This window comes from Ascidia mentula, chromosome 3 (genome assembly GCF_947561715.1).
Source record: "Ascidia mentula chromosome 3, kaAscMent1.1, whole genome shotgun sequence".
Taxonomy (NCBI): Eukaryota; Metazoa; Chordata; class Ascidiacea; order Phlebobranchia; family Ascidiidae; genus Ascidia; species Ascidia mentula.
Window position 1 is genome coordinate 755,884 of NC_138568.1, and position 24,353 is coordinate 780,236.

The window sequence follows — 24,353 nt, forward strand, 5'->3', positions numbered from 1 at the left end:
TCTGGCAGGCGAGCTGTGGGAATGAAATCAAGTTTATTGAATCCGGTCAAATTTAATCCGGAAGACTTCTGCCATGTTACGACATGCGTGGAATTTTTATGAATAATTCTAGCACATTTTACTTTTGTTTGGTTTAAATTAAAACATTAGTCTTTTTTGTCGTAATGTATACATATTCTTTATGTTTACTTATTGGTTTGCTTTTAAGATTTTTATTATTTAATTAAATGCGTTGTTCCCATCATAAAGCCAGGAAAGTTAATTGAATTTTTTGGATCATTTTCATCGTCTTCCGTGGTGGACGAAACTGAATCGGGTGCGTCCTTGACCAATTTCAGGCAAATTGCCAAACAATTTTCAAAATTGTCGCCCGACCTCATGACAAATACAACGTAATCACACCAACGTAATGGTTCGGGTTGAACGGGTGAACACGGAGTGATTCAATGTCGCAAAAAATCAACTCGGAAAGTAAAACTTAACTACGAAACGGTTTTGCCCTGAACTGAAGTTGTATGAAGAAGGCCAATGGAGTCCACGCGTATCCTCAGCAATAACCGTTTAAACATAAATGCAACAATAATATATACTATTTGCGTTACACTTTACCATAGGTTTTCAAATATTGCAATATTTAAATATTGCAATAACCATGGTTTCGACCCAGGGTCCACTTTTGTATGTGTCTCACGAGATTTAAATTACATTTTTTTATTCCGGTTAGTGTGAAAATAGCTGCAATTGCGGTAAACTGCAGCTCTGAAACATCCGAACCTGATTCTGGTGGCAAAGTTCCTGCCTTCCTTTCCTCAAACATTCCCGATGATTCGCAGCGTCCTCACAGACAAGACACACAAGTCCTAGAAAAAACTCATTTCAATTGCAACAAAGTTTACTTTTCTTAAAATAATATTTTTTTCTGATGCTGCCAGGCATAATTGAAAAGGCTCTTCTACCCTTCAACACAAACGTACACACGCAAAAAAATACCTTGAAGTTGTTGGAAATATCACCCAACGTGAATTGTGAACAATATTGAAACAAAACTATTTCCGGAATAAACACAGAAAAACTCACCTGACGTAATCGACCACAAAGCCACAAAAACCGCGGGTAACAAAATAAGCTTCATCACCATTGTTGTGCGACGTGAAATGTCGTTGAAATCAAACGAAGCAATTTCAAGTAGTTTTGTAGCAAGCAATTTAGCCGCAGGTCTGAGATTTTCCTGCTATCTCATAATTCGTCGCTTCCAACAATTTAGACTGTGGGAAAAGTTTGCTTTCTTGAACATACGGATACCCGGCCAGTTCTCCCAGTTCGTTTTTCTGATTAAACTACTTAATGTCAAACTTGATTTTAAGCACATTTCTCAGCACAATTTCTTTCCCCTTTGAAAATGAAACCCAGTCGTGTTGATAGCAATGCTTTCTGCTTCAAAATTTCGGATTCGAGAGAAAAGACAAGTTCATTAAAATTGCGATTAGTTATATTTAGGTTTTCATCCAAATGCAGGTGACAATTTGTTACAACGACCAGCGTTAGGCACAATCAAGATTGTGACGTCACAAAAACGAACACGGACGACGATGACAAAGCAAGTACACAAGTTATGGAACGTTTTATCAGAATCGATTAGAATCTACAAACATTAAAGAGCATGTTCCGAAACAAGTCGCGGCGACTTCGCGCGTCAAACAAAGGTGTCAGCCGGAGGTGAAATATAAACACAATATTTACAAAACGCCTTCTGACGTCACAATCATTCGCGACACGGATGACCGCATAGCGCTTGTTGCACCGACGGCAGGCGACCGGGAAGAGAATCGATGCCGTTTTCAACAAGAATAATCTGAACAAAGGGTCTTTGTTTAAAGAGCGAATGAACAAATATATTACGCCACCTTTTCCGCCGAGCCCGTGATTTGCAGGAGTTTCTGCATGAACGCCATCCGCTTGGTGGCGGTGTTGTCCGGTAATATCCCTATTACCAAAATCTAAAAGAGGATAAGTGCTTGAAAACGAACAGGCAGCTCATTCTTTACAATGTTTCACAAAACAAATTTGCATACTTTCACTCCACTGTCGCGAAGTTGACGCGCGGGTATTGTTGCGTCACTATTCTTGGATTCATACGTAGGAACATCGTAAACAATCAATATAAGGACATCGGGCACTCCTTCACGGTTTCCACTAAATGGATCCAGTGCTATTTTTTGCGCGTGATCGAGTGGGGCGTTCCAACTTGATCCTACACCATACAGTAAAGTAAAACCCCAACATAAAACCTAATTGACATCTGATCATGGGTTACGCCTGAGGGGAAATTTTGTCTTAGCAGATAACTTTTTCTACACAGGGAAATGGGGTACACGACCGGTTCTTCCCGAACAAGTACAGACAGACTTAAGCTACCAGACGATTCTAGTTGTCTAACTCCGCGGATTGCAACAAAATACCGGTTAGTACTTATTCTAATCAAATGTTTTAGGTAAAACTCAAGATTGATGCAAAAACACAAACCGGATCTTCAGGTTAACATTGGTAAAATGCTATTAAATTTACTCCCACCTTTTCGAGGTGACCAATCCTGTTCTGCCACGTCAGCCATCACCTCATTCGGATGTTGGAAATATCTTTGAGATGGGCTTCCAGAACGATCGAACTTCTCTTGAAAGAAGAACATCTTCACCTTCGTTTCAAATGACGTCAATCGAATCATTTCTCTGTGAATGCAAAAAATAACTGACAACACTGGCAAGTTAGCTTAACATTTGGTCCTTGTTAAAATTTATACTGATTGATTCCTAAAAAAATTAAAGTATTTTATATTTATTCATTTACTACTTTAAAACTTACCATGATGTGCGTTCTATAAAGATAAACAATAACGCCCCTACTAAGAAAAAATTATATTTAAATTGTTGTGCGGTTACCATTTTTACTGGCGGGGAAAATATTTTTGTTTTAATTGAAAAAAGTTTTGTTTTTGTTTGAAGTCTGTGATGGTTTTAAATATTTTAAACAGAATAAACATCATGTAGCGAATAAGCTGACCAGGTATGTGGGTTAATAAAATGGTAAGCTTATGCCTATATCCGATATATCAACAACAATACATGGGAAAAAGATGTGCAAAATATATTTTTGTTAGTAAATTTGTGTTACAAGAGTATTTTCCTGAATTTAAGCGAGATGAACTTTTGGTAAAGTACAGCAGAATAATACGAAGGCAACCAACGTTATAAGCTTGACAGAAAAATCCTTGACTTCACTCCATTGCTGTGATGTGTAACCAGATGATTGGATTCCAAGCACAAGGTCAACAGAACCATATGGAGGACAGGTTCCTTAACATAATGCTTTTTAGTTTATATGCAAAAAAGTAAAGCTTTTGAAAGGTATAACATGTACAAAGCAACATAAACAGATGTGTAGAAACCATAGCATTTTTAATAAACTGGCCAAATTTGCTAAATTTGTTTCTCCAACTAAAAATTGCTGTGGTTCTAAGCTTACTGTGCTGTTGTATGCTGTGTGATTTTGGTACACATTTTTCCCCATCCGAAATACTTTTTAAATGTAAAAAAATTGTTGAAATTGAACTTAATTAACAAAACATGTTAATTTTGTATGGCATGCAATTGTAATTGTGGGTATTTTTTTTTGAGGTTTTCAGTGAAATACACAAACAAAAATGTTAAAGGATTCTTACGTGCACAACAAGGTACTTCCCCTGTCCAGTAGGCCAACCCCTGTTCCCGTTTCTGACAACTTATGTCTTTCTCTCCGACCAAGTTGTAAGTTTCGTCACATGTAAAGTGACAGTGTGAGCTCGGGTGGTTCCCCCTGGAGCAAGTTTGGCCTCCGTTCACTGGGAAGCCTTCAATGGAAGGACATCGCGCTTCTTCTAGAGGTGGTGCGAACTGGATGGATTGCTCTATGATGGTAAATGCTATGTTACTAGTAAGTTGTGGTTGGTATGGTATTTGTGCCAATGCGACTTTTCGTCCATCGCAGTAAGATTGCTTCCTCGCGTACGTCTTAAAATAACTTTGAAACGCGAAAAAAAACTTTTGCTTTTTTTAAGCTCATAGCTTTTGATGCAGCCATTTTTCAAATACGCGGATTGTAATATAAATTGTGGTAGATTGATGGTAGATAAATACCCTGATCATTTCCTTTTAAACAACGTTCGTTGCACTTAATTTTCTTGCTTATTTTTGCAAAATTTTACGCAAAACGTTTTAGTTTTCTACTCCACATACATTTCCACATACATTTTGCTTATTTTCTCCACATACATTTTGCTTATTTTCGTTTTTAACCCTTTTGTGCTAAAGTCGTTCTTACCAGCTCGGCACGCGTCATATAAACCGGAGTTACATCTGTTCGTCTGACAACAACATCTGCAAACCGAGCTGAACGTTTTGCTCCCAATCTCCCAGACACACTGACGATTCGTCGCCTGGTACCTTCCGACGTCGTTCTGGTTCTTCAGGTTGACGCAGGCCAATGCTTGTTTGCATCGTTTAATAATCAGCATTCGTTTGGTTCCAACTTGTCGGCGGACCTCGGTCAGACAAACTTCCTATAGGTAAGAAATAAACTTTCCTGGTTAAGAAATGAGTTTTAAACGTTAATATCGTGGCTACTTAAACTACTTAAAGGTAGTTGTGGTGCAATTTGCTAAAAACAATGCAAAATCATGGCAGAAGCCTACCCGCTGGAAAATTATAAAAACCCTGGGAAGGCGAAGACGCCTGCGCATACTTTCCTATGAGTGGCAATAGAAAAAAAACATTGTTTAACTTACGTTTGTTCCGCAAGTTCTGATTCTGCCACTCCTTAAACATTGCTCCTCGGATCGAGAATTGACGCATACGTAACACACAAGCCCTGCAAATAATTGCGATGTTTTTACGTAGCCATAAAGCCAACCAATATCTGATAAATTTTACTTGCAACTTAGGTTAAGTTGTTGTCTTAAAGTCCAACAGAAAATCCACAAAAACATGCACGCCTATCAAATGATCAGCGAACTGCGGTTTTGTGTTCGGCGTTCGAGATCTTATCTCCGACACGACTTACCGTTTACTATGACGTCAGAAAGAGCAACCAACAAAAGCAAAGTGACGGCATAAATGCAAGTCATGTTGACAAATCACCTGAAACTAAATTACAAAGACTAGTTATTGATTCTATTGTGTGTCTGTTGTTCAGAAAGTTTTCAAACAGTTGTTCATTTTTTCATGTCAGATGCGGGAAAAACTGATACTAGTTCTTAATTTGTTTTTGCCGGCATCGCTTTTATGCAGGCTCATGACCAACCTGACCCAATTGCGTGCAGACATACGATTTCATTTTGCATTTTATGTAAGACACGTTTTGGCAAAACAACTCTTGTCATGCTAATATTAATAGCGGCCTGTCTCTGTACACGTTTTTGTGTTCTTTTTGTCACAACAAAATTCAACATTATTTTGGAAAACGCTTGTACTCTTGAAATAATCCTGGCATTGAAAATGCATTTTCCTCAACAATTCGTGACTAATAGGATCCAATTTTTCATAAACACTGGTATCTCTACCACTCCAACCGTAGCAATACCCGTTTGTCCTCTGATTGCTTTAACGTGCGGACATTTTCCCTTCTTCTCATGTGTGACCTTGAGATCGACCTCCCCCCTCCCCACAAAGAGCCAAGTTGTGTTTCGCGATCCAAGGCAGGATATGTTGAATGTCACGACTTACGCACGCGCCCTTGCAGAGTTAATGCACCGAAGGTTGATACCGATAAACATCGCGGCAGCATTAAACGCGCTGAACTTGACCAAAATTGCAAAAACCAAAACACGAATCCTCACTTTGTCGAATAGCTGCCATAATGTTTCATGTGTTCCAGATGGTGTTGAGAATGCTATACTGTTTTTTAAGCACATTTAAATTTAATTGAGCCTAATTATCTTAGCCGATAAGTACTGGCGGAAACATTTTATGTAGTGTAGTTTTCTTTTTTATAAATTAGTGATTTAAAAAAATTATTTATTGTAAATTAGTGATAAAATTGAATGATTACATTTTGAAACTTGACTCGTATATTTAGTTTAGTGCAATGTTTGTTTTCTGAGGGTGTCCATTGTTGTTTATAGATTTATGTTTGTTTTTTGTTAATATTTTGTTCCGTATGGAATCAGTTACCAAGATTTTATATCATATTCATTCGATCTTTCCTAATTAAAATTTTCCGTAACACAGCAGGGACAGTAGAGGTTTGTTGCGATAACAAACATGCTTACGTGGAAGCTGAACAGCTTTATCAGCTCTAACCCACAATAGAGCATAACCTCCATCGTCCTGGGCTGGGTTAGGGCTTGGCTATCGCTCGGCTATCGCTCGGTTAATCGCTGCTATTTTTGAGGAAGCGTTAAATGCCAAAAGTTGTGTGGAAATGTCAAATGTAACGTGTACGTCACCGAAAACATTAGGTCACGTTTTGAAACCATCTGCTTTGCAAAGCGAAACCATCAACATTTGCGCTCAATGTATGAGACAGGTTTTTGGTATTTCCTTTAACATAGACTCAATTTTACAAATCGAGATATCAGCGGTCTGTACCGGTTTGGTTTATAACCACTTTACAATCATTGAGAGATCCACACAATACTGCGCACTGTTTCGACCTTTAAGGTTTCATCAGTGAATTGGCATTTTAAGGAGCAAGCGCAAAGAATGCTGTAATGGCTCCAGGGAAGCTGTAGAAAAATCATTAACTGAATGACGTTTGAAGTCAAAGCTCACAAATGCCGAGCGTGAAAACATGCAAACCCCATACTCTGCGCTCAATCTTCGGGCACTTTCCCAAGTGTTCATGGACCCCCTGATGTGAAAACAGGTTGCATTTACCGCAATTGGACCCAGTTTACACGAAATAAGTACGCAGGTTGATTGAGCGAGAATGCGGATATACTGTATTTATTTTACCTGAATACTAGCGGATGTCGACATGAGCGCGAGTGTTCGCTTATTTTGTTTATTGCACGAAAACATTCATTGAATTGTTGCAAAGACTGCTTTTTCCACGCTTACTTTACATTTATCTTCATCTATAGATAAAAAATATTTCCGTTACGCCGTTCCGCTGTAAACGTGTGGGGACAGGGGTCCAGCAACTATTACAGTTATGGACCTGAGACTGACACGGCGTATTTTAATTATGTGCCATATGTTTGTGTGACATTTTCAGTTGCATGAATTTTTACAAATATAAATAACGCTTAAAAGTGAATTGCGTTTTTAAAACGTTGATTGACATTTCCGATACAATTTGTTACCGATCAATGGACGTCACTTCCTGTCACCAACTCTGCGCCATCTGTTTCCTCACGGGGGAAAATATTTAAGTGTGGGCATCAACTTGCATTACATGTGTCTAATTACACGAAGCTAACTACCGACTTCTAATATTACGCGGTAATATGTTGATTGTCTACAGAGTGTGGCTGATCAGAAACTTGACATCCTGTTCGTGATGTGATGACATTGGTGTCCGAGGCTGAAGTCACAAAATGACATTGACGTGGTTCCTTGCATTTTTGTTTATGCTTCAGGTTAGTTCCAGACTTGTGAAGAATTCAGTGCTTTGGCGTTTTTCGTTTCTACAAAGTATTACCGCAGCACTTACCTAACACAATTTCGCAATCTCGTGTCGATTACAGCTTGTCTTTTCAATGTTGGATAATTACTGCACTGCTGATTAACACAAAGTTCAACCCCCTAAGTTATCTACACGTTAACGTAAGCGCGCTGTAACATGTGTCACAAACAAGGTTAAGTTAAATCTTGTATTAACAATCACGTGATCAAACGGATTCACAACCTCCAATCCTCTGTCAGGCTTTTACTCATCGTCAGCATCTATTAAAATACAAAATATTCTTTAAAGCAGAGTTTCCGGGCAAAATGTTGAGAATCACCTGCCTTAAATAATCTTGCGCATTGAGTAGTTATCAACTACACACACAGTAATGTTGTTGTACCTTTCATGTCCTGCAATTCAAACAAGTCCATAAGCATATCTGCTGCCTCTTGGATGTCCGATTCTTCATCCCATGGCACGTCCACCCTGTTAAGTTTTAATTATTTGGTTCGCGTGGTGTTACTAAGCAACATGGCGCAGTTTAAAATTCCAAATATGGCATCGTTTACTTCAACAATATTATAATTGCATTATTTTTTTGAATTTAGGAAAACAAGTATTTTTTTACCCTCCGTTGTTGCTTGTTCGTCCGCCGGCACAGTGAACAACAGAAAACATGCAACTGGTTAAAATCAACATCCCCAAACAAAAAAGTGGAAACCTTCATCTCTATTATTTTCACTTAAAATCTCTATCAAAGAAAGTAGTTTTTAGTTTGCCTCGTGTTCAGATCCATACCCATATTATCGCTACTCAACCGAAGTTGATTTTAGTTTGTGAAAGTATCTGTGCCCCCGCCCAAATCCACACACCCAAATCGAAAAGTAACATGAAATTGTTCCCTTCTCACAGCCAACCCTCCACGCTACCTCCAACTAACATGACATCCCTATGTCACAAACTCAAGTACTGAAGCTTTGAGTAAGGATACGTTTTATTATCGGTCTTTGAATATGACATCCTGTTTACCGCTTGCTTTGCGGGAGTTAGAGTGTAGGGAAATGGTAAACAATCAAACACCAAATAGTTTCCTCATAGATGTGCTGAAAGTTTTCCCGAAAAAGATATCACTGAGAACGATGGAGCCCTGTTCGATACAACTAACTTAAAACAATGTTCACTTACAATTCAATAAGCCGCGGTTGAATTGCAGCATTCTGTGCGTTACTGCATGCACACTGAAGCTGCAATTGTGTTCATGGCACGGATGATAACGCGATGGCAAAATATATATCGCTTTGGGATTCAACTTATTTCCTTTCTAAATACTTTACAATGTTTTTTATTGTATATGTTTCCTACGACCAAAAAATTAAATTGTCCATCCTTAAATATCGTATAGTTTTTTCCTGATCTTCCGCAAGGATAATTTTTTTCTATCCATCCTCTGTGTAGGATTTCATAACTTTTGTGAGGCCTGAAAGTAGAAACGTGTATGTTGCTATATTTCGTGTGAAGTTCTGCGTGTAATTACAACATTCGCATACATACTGACATCAGTTTCAAGTACGCCCACCTTTGAATATTTCCCTCATTATTTCTGCGAATAATTTGTCCATTGTTTCATCTTCAACGAAGCATGAGTCCTAATTGACCGAAATCTTGTAATGAAAAGCACATGAAATCGCACCAAGCAACTCATGCTCCTGATCATGAATACTTTCTTGAATTATTTGAAGTCACGTGTCTCACCCTCCGTTATTGCTGTTTCGTGACGGAGTTGCGAGTCCATTAGAAGTGCCCAAAACAACTGGAAACCAATATTAGTCCGAATTTTGTAACCAAATTTGTCATTTTTGATTTCTATTTAAAACCTAAATGAAGTTTTCTTGACTTTTCGTAAACCACGTGACGAGAACTTGCTGTTATTTCGTTCTGTTAAGATAACGATGCGATTCTTTACTTGATAGAATTACAGAAGTGTGGTAAAAGTGGATGGTCTCGGTTGCAATATATGCGATAACTATAGTTGGTGGTAACGTAATTGAGCAGATCTCTGGACACTGCGCGTTTTCTACGTTTTTCTTAGTTCGCACGTGTTGTGCAGACTGACCATACAGGCGATTTCATGCATTGTAACCGTGGGTAAGACCACAACTCTGTACAGGTACTTTGAACGTCGTCCCTATCAACGTATATTGTGTTGATGCCGATCAACAACTACCTTGTTATTAGCGATTCTTGTTTGATATTACAGCGGTGAAAAGTAAAGTGTCTCCTTTAAGTGATGAAACCATTAGATTTCGCTTTTTAATTTTCACCGTATTGGCTGCACTTAAGCGCGTTGTCTTGGTGAAACGTCATCTAATTAATATTATTTTACCAGGAAAGATTTTTAATTGACTGAACATTATGCCTGATGGTGTCAGCAACAAGTTGCATTAGATTTTTAAACCAAATCATGGAAATTATTCAACACTTTCCATGTAACCTCAGCAACGACAAACACGTGTAACTTTGCGTAACTTGAATCAGTTTAATTTCAACTAAAATCGGCATTGACTTGTAAATTTGAGCCATTCCGTTGCAAATATTCAGCTTGCGTCGTCCACGATCAGAAACCATCATCTCCGTCATACTTATGAATGTTTTCGATATCTGCAAATTCGGAAACTATTTAAAATTATTTGTTTTTACGTTCGAGTGAAGTAAATGCCATGCAGCATGAAAATATTGTTCACCCGTTTTGTTATACAAACTATACAATTCTACTAACATTATGAAATACTACAAAAGTATTTCTATATACTTGTACTAAACCTTTTATTATCCGTGTGGTCATTATATCGGCGAGTGTTCTTTCTAACTCCCTCATTTCCATCTCATCCCACATAACACTCCATGAAGCTCCGTTACTAAAAAACAAAAATATTCGCACGTGTTTTCTCCAATTGGTCTCGTTTGCTTGTAGGGAACATTGAGAGTCGACCCTTTATGGACCTGCCTCAACCTAGTGCGATCGGAGACTTGTTGGTACAGGGTGATGATGAAAAAGTGGGGACTTAGGGAGGGCTCAACCACATACAAATCTGACAAGGACACAAATGCAATACCTACTGACTTGCCTCCTCCTGTCTAAAGTATACAGCCAAGAGGACAAAGTGTCCTAAACACTCATGCCAGAACATATGTTAATCAACGGATCAGCGACAAAATGTGTGACGCAATACTTAACGTTGCGTAATAACCCACCCTCCATTGTTGCTGGTGAGGATGGAGATTGCGCAACATTCTACAATCAAAATAAATCCAATCGCTATCGTGACACTGTTCATCATTTTACTATGACTTAATGATGAGCCTGAAAAGAGTTAAAACGTTGTTTTTTCACTTGAAGCAGTTTGTCCAATAATTTCATGGGATTACTTAATCAACCCGTCTCATTCAATATCTCCCTGTTTATTAATTTCTCGGCTATGTTGGCAACCTTTTTTAGCAGTTTTTAATCTAATCTTCCAAACTGTAAATCCACATAAAATTGTTTCATTTCCTGACCTTATCCACACTTTATCGATAAAACGCCTGCAGATTGTATGAGATATTGCGACAATCCAGCTTGGTATTTCTATCCAGGAAATTATTACGCTTGACATGAAATACTGATGACAAGCATATGTTGACACTAAGGGTGACACGAAGCGGGTGGTGGTTGACCAAGAAAAGCGAATTTGCCGTTCACCATTTGTTCATCCGTCACTTCACGCAATATAAGGTCGCAATCATTAAATCCGCTCTGCCATAAACCTTCGATATGTAGTAGTTTACTACTAGAAGCTAACTGCCGACTTCTGATATTTATTGTTAAATATGTTTAATGTTTACAGAAGTGTGGCTCATATATCCAGGATATTAGCTTCCTGTTCGTGATGTGATGTGATTGTCTCAGATGCTGGAGATGGAATGCTTGGGAAATATTGTTCAAAGACCTTGAGTTTTTCCATGTTTTATAAAAAGTAAAAACTCTTGATGGAAATCACACGTCTAAATCCTGGACGAAACTGAAAGAAATCTCACCTTGGTAAGGTTTGAACTCAAGGTATTTTGTATTCCGTGTCTACTGTGTTGTACTGAGTGATCTTAAAGCGATGTTTGCTAATCACACGCACCAAACAACCGCGGAGAATCCTGTTAAACTCATCCACTGCCAACTACCCATATTTTATTTTTGATTCATGTTGCCATAACAACGGTATCAAGATGTTGATGCGGAGTCCCCATACCTTGCACATAACATAATTTGCCCAATGCTGAGTTGTCCTATTACAGAAATTGGTCAGATCAACCACAAGCTCGGTAAAAATTATCCTTTTCTTGGTCATTTACCCCCTGCACCTTGAACCCTTCCAAACCCATGACTGACACGATACCACGTTTGATGCAACAGTTTAATCAATTAGCATACATATTATCAATATTTCTTTGCCAGGTTGCTTCACCCTCAACTTTCAGTAACCATCATTTTCGCCGTCTCTATTAACTCTTCTCATATCTAAAAAATAGTATTTCCTATTACAAAATGTATTTATTTAATTATTATTTACACAAGACGCTACTTTGGCTGGTTCTAAAGGCTTTAATAAAAGCACGGTGCAGTGGCCAGGAAACAAAATGTAAATAAATTAATATTCTTAGAACATAAAGCGCATCTGTTAACTTTCCTGGACCTTTTATCATTCGGTTCCTCATCATGTCAGCAACTGCTCTGTCGAAATCCGATATCGCATCCCACATAATCCTCCAGAAAAACCGAAGACTAAAAAAAACAACAAAAAACTTCGAACGCGCTCTTTTATACAGAAAAAAAGGTGAAACAGTTGGACTTGTGACGCAACAGTAACGTATTCTTTACAAATACAGAATTGTATGTAGCGCAATTTAACCCCACCCTCCATTGTTGCTGTGTCGGTAGGGAATACGAAACCTTCGAGATCTTCGAAATCTGAAGGAGTCGACACTGCATACCACAATCAACAGAAGCACGAACACTATCACCACGCTCTTCATTCTTGTTTATCGCTAGAAGAATACAAAACTATTAAACCTTGTTTACAATGTAAAATGATTAATAATTTTAAGGTAGTTACACAATGCTATGTACATTGCAAAAATCATTTTTAATCTACTTTCCTCCTCAACTTGTCCTTGTTTATTTATTTTTTGTTTATTGTAGTTGCTCGGCAAAGTTGGCAATATATTTGTAACACTTTCTATTTGTAATAGATTTTATATACCCTGACAATGTCTACACTCCACGGATAATAGACCTGCAGTTTTTGCGACATATTGCTGCAATCCAGCTTGGCTTTTCGACCCAGGAAGTTGTCACGCTGTTCGTGAAGTGACGATGGGACATATTGACTCCTGCTATGGTGGCGGTAATTATATTTTTATAATGTATTTGTTTATGTCGCGTGGCATCGCTCATACCATGGTATAAGGAACATGCATGGGAATTGATAAAAAAGTGTTTACAATATTGGCAACCGCTTTGGCAACGAGCCGAAAGAAGTGCAAACGATTATCAACGTTGAGCAATGGAAAATCTCACGAACTACTTTGTCTGCTACTGTAGAGTGCTTTATCGGCCTCATTTATTATACACATAAGTTTTCATCCAGTAGATTGTTCTATGAGTGATCTAGAAGCTGATAAATACTTACAATGTGTGAGGGATCTGGATCGTCGCATCAATCCAAGGACTTGGTATCATGTTTGTGATATGCTGGTGTCACGTACTGGACTATTGGAGAACTTACTTAGTAATAAAATGTCCCGCCGAGGCATTATGCGTTTTTATAACATGTTGCAATCCTTAACATAAGTTATTGGAAATATCTCATCCTAGTTAGGTTCAATTATACGTTTTTTACGTGCCAAGCTGCCCGGTAACAACGTCTCCTTGACCTTGCAGTTAGATCTACTGTGTGTTGATTTAATAATTGTAAGCAACGTATTTCCTTTTCTGAACAAGGCAGGCAAACACGTTTAACGCAACTTTTCCGTAGTATAACATTTTAATTAAAATAAAATTCGACATTGACTTGTAAATTTTGCAATTTGAACATTCTTTTGCTAGATAGCATGCCTCCTTGACCTTCAGTAGCCATCATTTCCGTCATTCCTTTGAGCTCTTCTGATATCTACAAAATATTAGGTTTGTTTTAAATACTTCCCAATTATTTTGATGATATGCGCGCTAACTTTGGACATCAGACGCTGCTCGCCTTTCTCAAACTATAACAGCATTGTGATGTAACTGAGGGCAGAATATTTATGTTTACATACTATTGGTTACGTTTGGATGGTTTAATATACTCTGATACGAGTGGATCAAATTAAATTTTAAATCTTAAAATTTTTAAAACCAAACCATGAATTGAAAGTTTCGCGCAAAATCCATTTCCTCACTCGGAAATAACGGATAGAATTATTTAATTAAACATTTATTTCATATTTTGTTTGTTTAGGAAGTGGATTGTTGACTGCTGATATTTGTTACACCTGAATGAAATGCTGCAAAACAGCATGCGCAAAATTTTGTAAGACTTTACATTCAACAAACTGCTATATTGTTTCTCATTATGGTTTTTAAAACTGATATTTGCGTTTGTATTAACTTTCCTGGACCTTCTATCATTCGGCTCCTCATCATGTCAGCAATTGTTCTGTCGAAATCTGATATCGCATCCCACATAATCCTCCACACAAACCGATGACTAAAAAACAACAAAAAGTTTTCTGCATTCTTTGTATAAGACAAGAGGTAAAACTGTTGAACTTGTGACGTAACAGTAGCGTATTATTAAAATACAGAATAGTACGCAACACAATTAAGCCCTACCCTCCATTGTTGCTGTGATGAAAGACACCCTTAAATGAGTCCACGCTACAGACCACAACCAACAGAAGTACGAACACTATCGCCACGCTCTTCATTCTTGTTTTTCGCCACAACTGCAAAACGTATGTTTACAAAGTAAATCGTTTAATGGTGTAACGGTTATTACAATGCTAAAAAAGCTACTCCTTTTTTAGTCAATATTTCCTTGTTAATTTGCTCGGCGAAGTTGGCGATCTATTTGCAAACACTTTCTTTGTCAAAACTAAAAATTCATCTACGGCTTATCCTGACTTTATTCACACTCCAATATTTACAAGACCTGCTGTTTTTGCGACAATCCAGCTTGCTATTTCTACACAGGAAGTTGTCACGCTGTTCGTGAAGTGACGATGGGACATATTGACTCCTGCTTGGATGGCGGTAAGTGAATTCTATTTCTGCAATGTTTTTATTCTGCTGCGTGGCATTAGTCAAACCAGATATAGGCAACATACAGAAAAAGTCTTTGACATTGTTAAGTACACAACATAGGCCTACATGGGTTCAAAAATATAAAAACGTCAACAATGGGACAACGTACAAAATGCTAACAAAAATAGTAAAATTCCATGAACAACCGGGGTTTCCGAGAATTTATGTGCTGTCCGTTGAAGTTTTAACTCAGATTCAATGTTAAAAAGATTTCATCACATTACGAAACAAATAATCGTGAAAAAGTTTTTGCGTAACAAAATGCCATGTGTTGTGAACCACGTGATCAGCTGTTTAAGACCAATAGATTCTGTCCTCGTCGTCAACCGGCAATAATTCCATATCTGTGGAAGTAAATTGATATTTGATTACTTTCTACACTGCATAATAAGTGCGCTGTAACACTTCTATAACCACGTGTTACCAACTAATATAACCAACTATTGCGTTGTTTATTCAGCAGAATGATTTCGCCAGCCAGTGATGTATTGTGGCACGCAGTTGGATTAGTGGGGAGTCATATTTTGCTTGTATGTTTTTGTGTTATTTAATGTCTAATATACGGAGCAAAAAGTGACCCCTAAACAGTGGAGCTTTACCGCCATTGTTTTTACCTTTTACGTTTACTCGTTTTTATTAACTCATATCGTTTAGCCTACGTTTAAGCAAAGAACACTGTTTTAAGTTTGTTCAACGAACCATATTCTTGTTTAGTATCCTCGTTCGACCGACCCACTTCGAGCTCTGTCAACTCACGAATAATTTCTTCAAACTTTTCCAACTTTTCGGCTTCTTTATCCCACATATTCTGCCAACCACTTTTGCTGGAAGCGCTTAAAACATTTTACAACAGTTCTATTTGCTTTGTCGTTTATGTCAGGGAGATACTCGCAGTACTTTATGTGTTGTCGGCACAAACGTCAATCTATTACTTAGAAGGAAATGGTTGATTTTATGTTACGGTTTGACTGACAGGATTCCGCAATGTCAACAACAGAACAGGAATCCATCACCTCATATATATTTTGAACAAAGTAAACAAAGGTAAGAAATTTCTTTGCTGCACCTGAAGAAGCGAGATCACGAAAGCTCGTGCTAATAAACTGGTTTCATAGTCAGTCCCTTATAGAAGCAGTGCACCAGCAAGCAATATATATTCAAAGGTAAGAAACTAATTTGTCTCGAATAACTTAGGTTTGTTTGATATTTCTTACCCTCCGTTGTTACTTGCGATGGCAGACATACTTGCTGCACACACAGATGTCTTCGAGATTTCGCACATTGAGATAAGATACAACAAAAACAAACCAACAAGCATGTTGCAAATGTTATGAGGTTTGTATTGTAATAGAAATTGTTAAAACCTTATTTCTGTCTGCAATAATAACAATTTAATTCCTGCCTGTCTGTTTCCCTGATAGCACCCAACCATCTTATATATTGTGCCAATGTTAGATGCATGAAATCCCAAGCACCTTTTGTGTACGCCTAACGTCATATATTTTGGCTTAATTGAAGTCGGAGGAAGGATTGTTGGTCTTAATACGGCCGCCAGTGTCGTGCAATCCTGCAGTGACTGCAACTTCCTCATGAAAGAGTGATTATGGCGGCTGTGGTTTGGAAGGAGAAGTGTTTGATCTGCAACGTGTTTATTACAAAATTGCCCAATGTTGGTGTGCATGTCTAGAAACATCGACGTTTAATCCAGCAGACTTTTGCACAACTTCACATTTACGTTTTCTGTAGCCTTTGTAAAGCTGCGTTACGTTGTGTCGCAAACTCTTAGGTGTGTGCCTACAAGTGCAAAAGCGAGCACAGTGCCACAGTCAGCAGCTGAAAAGGTGCATGTTTATACAATGGTGGAAACCCGCACTACCATTTCTAATTGAATCCAACAGGAATTACACAAAAAAAAACTATTTAAATATCCCGGCGCAATGTTTACCTCACAACTTCGTAAATCAACGATATTTGACAATGTTTTCTAAACCTGAACTAACGCAGTTATTTAAAACCACCCTGCAGGTGTAAGAACGTAGGTGACAAAGCTTCAAACAACCCACAAGTAGCAATTGATCGTCGTTTTCATTGTTAACCACCAACCTTAACGCTCTCTCTGCAACACAATATAAGGAAGCGGCATTTTGCATTTATTTATGTCTTGTAATTTGAATCCAGGAAGCCCTGACATTGGATGGGAATAAATCCGTCATGTGTACATAAGCACTGTCCATTGTGACTAACGCTTGTGAGCGGAAGTGGCAATGAATGGGTTGTCTCAAAATAGCCCGCTGTTCCTCATCACCATTCCCAGTAAAAATCGTTTTCTTGTTCCTATGTTGTCAATGTGTCAAATGAGCGTGCGCTATTCCAGCAAGATACAAAAAACGCGAAAATTTATGTCGTAATTTAAAATAGCGGCAATGTTATTTCGTTGAATTTCTTCTGTCATTGCGAAATCTCACAGAATATTTGAACGCTACGTAGCTGACTCCGTGCACCCGTCTTAACTTCCATCTTGTGAATCTAAAACCACGTTTCGCGGGAGGTTTTGGGAAGATAATCAACCACCACAAAAGCAACCGAGTGTATGTGGTGTCCATTACTTAATACGTAATCATAAGTTGCTATTTTGCACCAAATTCGCATCAGAAATGTTTTTTTTTATTATTAAATCGTTTAATACTTTGTGCAGTTGTAGAGAAAAAAATTTCTTTCACATTTAGAGAAAGTGAAAAACAATCAGATTCAACGGAAGAGATTTTGCCACTGAACAAATAGCTGGGAAAATGCTTCAAAGTTCTGATGTCTTCGTTCTTTCCTTCATCCCCAAGGTAGTTTAACCTTACGCACACAACAGGGTTAAGATGCCTAATGAGCTAAAATCCCTGACCGATTTATGCGAGTCACCTTGACGAAAGTTTCGGTGACTCGAAACTTTCTTTAAAGAGGGTGGTCACTATCATAAACTCATTGTGACGTAATAACAGCGATTTTGGTTGCTATACGATTAGATAGTCACATATGCACCGGACAAAGCACGCTGTTGATGAACCAAAATCAAACTTAAGACAAGCCTGTTGTCTGTCACTGCGACAACTTTTTTCAGCGTGTTTAACATGTCCCTGTGGACCCTTCGCCCTAGGAGGATTGCGGCTGTTGAATTGTTTCAAATGACGCTTGAAAATCATGATAAAGCGTGAAGGTGATTCTTGGGACAGTGTGTCTGCAACACCATGCAGGTAATACTAGGGACCTTACTGTTGTCTTTGTTCAAACATTATTTAATCAAAGAACGGATGAGACTAACGATTACCACGTGTACTTTAATTTCCTGTTTTGGTGAGTGACGTACTTCTTTAAACTTTGAAACCTCGGTGAAAACTGGTTATTGTTAATTTAGTTCTCCAAAACACCCAAAACTAAACACTTTTTATGGTAAATTGACTTTAATGTATGTGCAAACCATAACAATTGAAAGCTGCAGACAGGGTGTACACACTGATTCAAAATGTAAGGTTTACCAGTGCAGTTGTGGACTGTGGCACTGTGCTAGCTTTAACACTAGCGGGCACACTAATTTCCACTTTGTGGTACCTTTCGGTCAACGTCGATCCGTTTGGTTCTCTATACTGAATACCAAACAACAGAGACGATCCACCGTGGAGCGTGTTAAAGCTAGCATAGTGCAACAGTCAACAACTGCACTGATAAACTTTACAGGTCAAAACAGATTTTCGCTTCAAACCGTTGCCCCGCCCAATCTGTAATTGTTTGACGTCATACGCGTACCCTACGTCCCGATTCAGCCGGGACTGTTCTGGTTTACACACTATCTCGGCCAGTTGTTATAACTCGGTTATTTAGGCGATCAATTACAATGTCATGATATGGTCTATACAGTCACGTCTGTTAATTATGATTTTGTGTTTCATTTGCTCTAGTTATCAAACGTTGCAAGTCGGTTTTGGCAACTATTCAGTGCTGCAAGTGATGTTTATTTGACTGCCTCTTCGAAAGCGTCCTGTTGTAATGTTGTAAAATTTGCCTGTGATGTCATATGTTGCCCTCCCTCAAACAACAATTCATTGCAAACTTGTTTTTATTGCGTGAACTTCAACCCAGGTCGCTTTATTTAGTTTGCAGGTTTCATCTTGTGGTTGTCTGCAAAGAAGTTGATTTAATTATTTTGTGTCATGCATTTACATAGGTTAGAACGTAAAACTTACATTAAAACTATGTAGATTTATAATTCTTTGTCTACTGAAAGTTTATTTGGTCGTTACCTGATGCGTCTTCTGTTTCCCCTGCTTTGTTGGCGATTCCTTCTTCATCCCAACCAACAGATTGCCTTCAAATTAATATAAATATTATTGTGCGCAAACTCGGGTTTAAATAACACTTACCCTCCATTGTTGCTGCTTATTCCACCGCCTACGTTGATCACTGGTTGGTTCGCCACTGCCGGGAAAAGTCCATTTATTACACCGATGCACATCAGCAACACAAACACCTTCATATTGTTACTTGTCTTGTCAGATTTTTTACTGAAATGTTATAACAGGGTTCGTCCGAACTAAAGTTTTCCACGTTATGCTGTGACAACAACCCGGACTACTGGATTTTATCAAGCACTTTTCCTTCCTCTGTTTGATTGAAACCTTCCCGCGATTGTTAAGAACTAGTTGTTATGCAGACCCCCTATCGTGTTGCTAACCACAACAACAAATGCCTTGTTGTGTGCGGATCTGTTGCGTACGTTTCCTCATACTGAGTAGTTAAAAGTCTAAGCATTGCGAACAGCTGGCAACTGTAAAGAACGTTGCTTTTATCTGAGGATGACGAGTTATAATATTAAAAAAATACGTCAGAATATCAAACTCTGCTTGCTTGTTTTCATCCAAACCGATTCAAAACATATTTTTTTGACAATAGTTTATAACGTGTGTCAGTCTACAGAAGCCTCTGCGACCATTTTAGTTACTGTCTCCCGGACTCTGAGTAATGTATCACACTGTTTCCAGCAATACAAACACACATAACTGATGAATGCTTATTGTATTAAATCGAAGCTTAATGGGTCCTCCATGTTGAAAGGGTCTCTGTGGCCACCGTTCTTTTCAAAATCTAAAATAGTTTGTAATACGTTAAATTTATTTTCATAAAGTTCTGCTTTCGTTTGAAAGATTCTCAGAGTCGTTTTACCTTAGTGACGTAACTGGTCGACAAAGTCTTCCAGAACTTGTTGGCTGCAAATACATTTTTACATATCAGTGGTTTTGTGTTGGTTAGCAGCCTGGTGTCGTCTTACCTGTTGAAATTCATGGGGTTTCCTGCGTCTTCTTCTGCTTCTAACAAAAGTTAAAATGAATCAAAATATTAGATATCCAATGACACGCAAACAAATCAAAATCATTTCGATATTTTTCATTCTATTTCCAGAGAATATTAACCTGCATTTGAAAGGAACTCTTCCATCAGAGATTCAACTACGTTCCTTGGCCCAAATTCGTCCCACTCAGGCTTGTACCTGCAAACCAACACAGGTTTACTAAATTTATTCTGCTGGTTTCTTGCCAGTAACGGATGGAAGTATCGCAAAACAAAATGCATGCGAACAAACTCCATCCAAGACATTAGGAACTCGTGCGTATTTCGCTATGTCAGCCACCAATTATAATTATGATATACGTGCATATGTTTTTGCAAATTTTACCTTATTATAAACATTGTAATTTGGACACAAAAGAACTCATAACAAGTACTTTGTATTTGTGTTCTTAAACTCAGACATTACCTCCCAGTTCTATCCGGCTTTTTGAAATAGGCCGCCATCACCTGGTAATGTTGAAATGAGGCAAGCAGGGTTATCAACAATAACAAGTTTGATTGCATTCTGCTCCAGTTAGGAAACTTAAATATGAAAAATATGATGAAACAAAAACCCATATCTAACGCCAACGGCGAATTCATATTTAACTTCAATTCTCGATGCATTAAAAATTTTCCAATATTTTTGTTGAAAATTCTGTACATATTTTACCACCATTCGTTCCAGAGCCTTTAGTTAATTGTAAACTTGCGATACCTAATAGTTGTGGTAAACTTGCTGCAAATAATAATGATTATTATACTATTATATAATACGTACGTAGTCGCGTCTCGTTAGCGAACTGACTTTCTGCGTTGGTTGCTGCATTGCTTTGTATAGTGTCGCTTTCCTTTACCAGGATGGATGTTTTCATAATTGAACTTCTGCTTATTGTGCAGCACCAGCTTCTTCCCATTCCTGCCTCCATTGTAAGCATAGGAAGGTTGGGAAGGACGTGTTGTTGCTGACACGGGAAGCTGTCATGTGTTTACTGTGTTTCATGTAAAGCTTTAAGGTAAGCCCATGCTGTTTTGGATTAAGGCACTGCTGTCTCTGAGGCTCGTTGCGAAAGTGTGGCCCAAAAGTACGCAAATACTCCACTCCCCTCCCCTCCAATGCGGGTAAAACACTAACTTAAGCTGAGATAGATCACTGATTTTTGTTCCATTTGGTTATTTTATGACTTTCTTGTGCAAAATTTGTCAGTTTGTTTAGAAACGCAATAGTTCTGGTTTCGGGCTGTAGTAAGATGGTCGTATATGTTCTGTAATCAAACGCTAAGCAATGCTACGAAAGTTAAAATAAACGCTGAGCAATGTTACGAAAGTTAAAATAAACGCTGAGCAATGCTACGAAAGTTAAAATAAACGCTGAGCAATGCTACGAAAGTTAAAATAAACGCTGAGCAATGCTACGAAAGTTAAAATAAACGCTGAGCAATGCTACGAAAGTTAAAATAAACGCTGAGCAATGCTACGAAAGTTAAAATAAACGCTGAGCAATGCTACGAAAGTTAAAATAAACGCTGAGCAATGCTACGAAAGTTAAAATAAACGCTGAGCAATGCTACGAAAGTTAAAATAAACGCTGAGCAATGCTACGAAAGTTAAAATAAACGCTGAGCAATGCTACGAAAGTTAAAATAAACGCTGAGCAATGCTACGAAAGTTAAAATAAACGCTGAGCAATGCTACGAAAGTTAAAATAAACGCTGAGCAATGCTACGAAAGTTAAAATAAACGCTTAGCAATGCTACGAAAGTTAAAATAAACGCTGAGCAATGCTACGAAAGTTAAAATAAACGCTTAGCAATGCTACGAAAGTTAAAATAAACGCTGAGCAATGCTACGAAAGTTAAAATAAACGCTGAGCAATGCTACGAAAGTTAAAATAAACGCTGAGCAATGCTACGAAAGTTAAAATAAACGCTGAGCAATGCTACGAAAGTTAAAATAAACGCTGAGCAATGCTACGAAAGTTAAAATAAACGCTGAGCAATGCTACGAAAGTTAAAATAAACGCTTAGCAATGCTACGAAAGTTAAAATAAACGCTGAGCAATGCTACGAAAGTTAAAATAAGCGCTTAGCAATGCTACGAAAGTTAAAATAAACGCTGAGCAATGTTACGAAAGTTAAAATAAACGCTTAGCAATGCTACGAAAGTTAAAATAAACGCTGAGCAATGCTACGAAAGTTAAAATAAACGCTGAGCAATGCTACGAAAGTTAAAATAAACGCTTAGCAATGATACGGAAGTTAAAATAAACGCTGAGCAATGCTACGAAAGTTAAAATAAACGCTGAGCAATGCTACGAAAGTTAAAATAAACGCTTAGCAATGCTACGAAAGTTAAAATAAACGCTGAGCAATGCTACGAAAGTTAAAATAAACGCTTAGCAATGCTACGAAAGTTAAAATAAACGCTTAGCAATGCTACGAAAGTTAAAATAAGCGCTTAGCAATGCTACGAAAAACAATCTTCCTCCATACAAATGCTCGGCGACGATTTGTGATTTTTTATTTGTACTTCGAATGTGAATAAATACATTCCGAAAAATAAGATGGTGTCGAAATTCCTTCTTCAATCATCTCTGTGCGGAGTTTTACTTTGGTCTATGTAGGCTGTAATAAATGTTTGAGGCATGTTACAACATTTGTTACGTTCAGCCATTTGCCAAAGAACACAGAAATTCAATACTTACGTTTTGAGTATTATTAAGGCATCGTTTTAGTTCTTTTAACAGAGAAAACAAAATGATAAGCGCAGAATCGTTGTTCGTTACCAATTTGTTTATTAAATAATGTTTTTACCTTTGAAAAGATCCTGGTCAGACACCGACCACTCATCAAAAAGATCAAGCTCTTCCAATTCACTTTCATCATTGCTCTCCGCTCTGTAACGTAGTAATATAAGTAAAGCATTGTCGTGTCAAATATCGGATTACAAAAGTTGTTCATTGTGGTTGGTTTAAAGTCAGCATTAAGTTGTTAGAATGCGGTCACTACCAAAGTTGTTGATATTTCTTAAAACTGCCAGAAGATTGTTGCATATCGCTTACTCTTGTCCGTTGCAGTTATCCGTGAATACCATCCAGCACACAAGAAATATTATCACTAACTTGTTCATATTCTTGGCTCTTTTTCCATAGATTTCACACCAATTCTAACCAACTAACTAACAGCGGTTTGCTCACAACAACTCATTATATTTCGGCTGGTTTTTACTTCAAATGAACCGGACACGTCACGTTACATCCATATGTTGTATTGCAAACCTCTACTAGAACTCACGCTTTTTGAGCTGTCACTTAGTGCTTTGGAACAAAAATACTTTCAGTTAGTCACGTGATAAAAGTAGCGGGAAAGTCTTCTGCCTGTTGAGCTTGATGAAAACATATGTCGGTGTTAAAACGACACGTTGCATTTTGTATCGGAAAGCTCGGAACTTGGTTGTTGGCAAATGAAGTGGACACGTCACGCTACATACATATGTTGCATTGCAAACCTCTACTAGAACTGGTTTTATCAGTATCTGTATGGGTAACTTTGGAACATTACATGATGTTGAACACATTTGACACATTATGCATTATTTTTACTTGGCATGTGATATAACACACGATGACAAGGCGACGGATCAGAAGACAAACACCAATTGCTTCTTCGAAACGTAAACCAAGTTTTTGTCAATACAGGTGAGACTTTTCAGGGTTAATGGCATTTCAAACCACGATCCAAAACCGCTGCAGGAAAAACGTTTTCTTCGGCAGTAGGTCTGGGTTGGTATTAAGCAAGCTTAAATCTTCTTTCGTTGCAGACTGAAAACGGCGCTTTTCGAGCTGTTACGTAATGCTTTGGAACAAAAGTACTTGCCAATGTTTTCATTCCTTTTTTCCCGCGGTCGGCAGTTAGTCACGTGATAAAAGTAGCGGGAAAGTAGTTTCTGCCTGCTGAGTTTGATGGAAAATACT

At 38.0% G+C, this 24,353-nt stretch overlaps 1 protein-coding gene and 6 long non-coding RNA genes across 8 annotated transcripts; all 7 read right to left on the reverse strand.

Annotated features, from left to right (window-relative positions):
• Nucleotides 1-1,490: 1,490 nt before the first annotated feature.
• LOC145894986 (uncharacterized) lies at nt 1,491-5,583 on the reverse strand. 2 transcript variants are annotated; one of them, XM_082983724.1, is made up of 10 exons: nt 5,443-5,583; nt 5,092-5,174; nt 4,817-4,899; nt 4,354-4,591; nt 3,716-3,940; nt 3,242-3,350; nt 2,572-2,726; nt 2,073-2,251; nt 1,905-1,997; nt 1,491-1,852 (listed from the first exon to the last, which is right to left on the reverse strand). In XM_082983724.1, the coding sequence occupies exons 2-10, from the start codon at nt 5,153-5,155 to the stop codon at nt 1,763-1,765; spliced, it is 1,236 nt and encodes a 411-aa protein (XP_082839850.1). In that variant the 5' UTR covers nt 5,156-5,174; nt 5,443-5,583; the 3' UTR covers nt 1,491-1,762. The 2 variants fall into 2 exon arrangements, with proteins under 2 accessions (XP_082839850.1, XP_082839849.1); XM_082983723.1 differs by lacking the exon at nt 5,443-5,583 and having other exon boundaries at nt 5,092-5,182.
• Nucleotides 5,584-7,833: 2,250 nt separating this feature from the next.
• Nucleotides 7,834-8,390, reverse strand: LOC145895000 (uncharacterized). Its single transcript, XR_014401594.1, has 3 exons — nt 8,267-8,390; nt 8,039-8,124; nt 7,834-7,916 (listed from the first exon to the last, which is right to left on the reverse strand). It is a non-coding gene; the product is annotated as an uncharacterized LOC145895000 (long non-coding RNA).
• A 1,862-nt stretch (nt 8,391-10,252) lies between these two features.
• On the reverse strand, nt 10,253-10,993 carry LOC145894620 (uncharacterized). The gene is made up of 3 exons (XR_014401563.1): nt 10,891-10,993; nt 10,459-10,553; nt 10,253-10,296 (listed from the first exon to the last, which is right to left on the reverse strand). It is a non-coding gene; the product is annotated as an uncharacterized LOC145894620 (long non-coding RNA).
• Nucleotides 10,994-13,781: 2,788 nt separating this feature from the next.
• On the reverse strand, nt 13,782-14,647 carry LOC145894997 (uncharacterized). Its single transcript, XR_014401592.1, has 3 exons — nt 14,540-14,647; nt 14,326-14,414; nt 13,782-13,838 (listed from the first exon to the last, which is right to left on the reverse strand). It is a non-coding gene; the product is annotated as an uncharacterized LOC145894997 (long non-coding RNA).
• A 337-nt stretch (nt 14,648-14,984) lies between these two features.
• LOC145894994 (uncharacterized) lies at nt 14,985-16,379 on the reverse strand. The gene is made up of 3 exons (XR_014401589.1): nt 16,225-16,379; nt 15,710-15,843; nt 14,985-15,354 (listed from the first exon to the last, which is right to left on the reverse strand). It is a non-coding gene; the product is annotated as an uncharacterized LOC145894994 (long non-coding RNA).
• Nucleotides 16,380-19,094: 2,715 nt separating this feature from the next.
• Nucleotides 19,095-19,646, reverse strand: LOC145894998 (uncharacterized). Its single transcript, XR_014401593.1, has 3 exons — nt 19,417-19,646; nt 19,297-19,361; nt 19,095-19,174 (listed from the first exon to the last, which is right to left on the reverse strand). It is a non-coding gene; the product is annotated as an uncharacterized LOC145894998 (long non-coding RNA).
• Nucleotides 19,647-20,089: 443 nt separating this feature from the next.
• Nucleotides 20,090-20,921, reverse strand: LOC145894996 (uncharacterized). The gene is made up of 5 exons (XR_014401591.1): nt 20,808-20,921; nt 20,464-20,540; nt 20,322-20,361; nt 20,216-20,259; nt 20,090-20,137 (listed from the first exon to the last, which is right to left on the reverse strand). It is a non-coding gene; the product is annotated as an uncharacterized LOC145894996 (long non-coding RNA).
• Nucleotides 20,922-24,353: the final 3,432 nt, after the last annotated feature.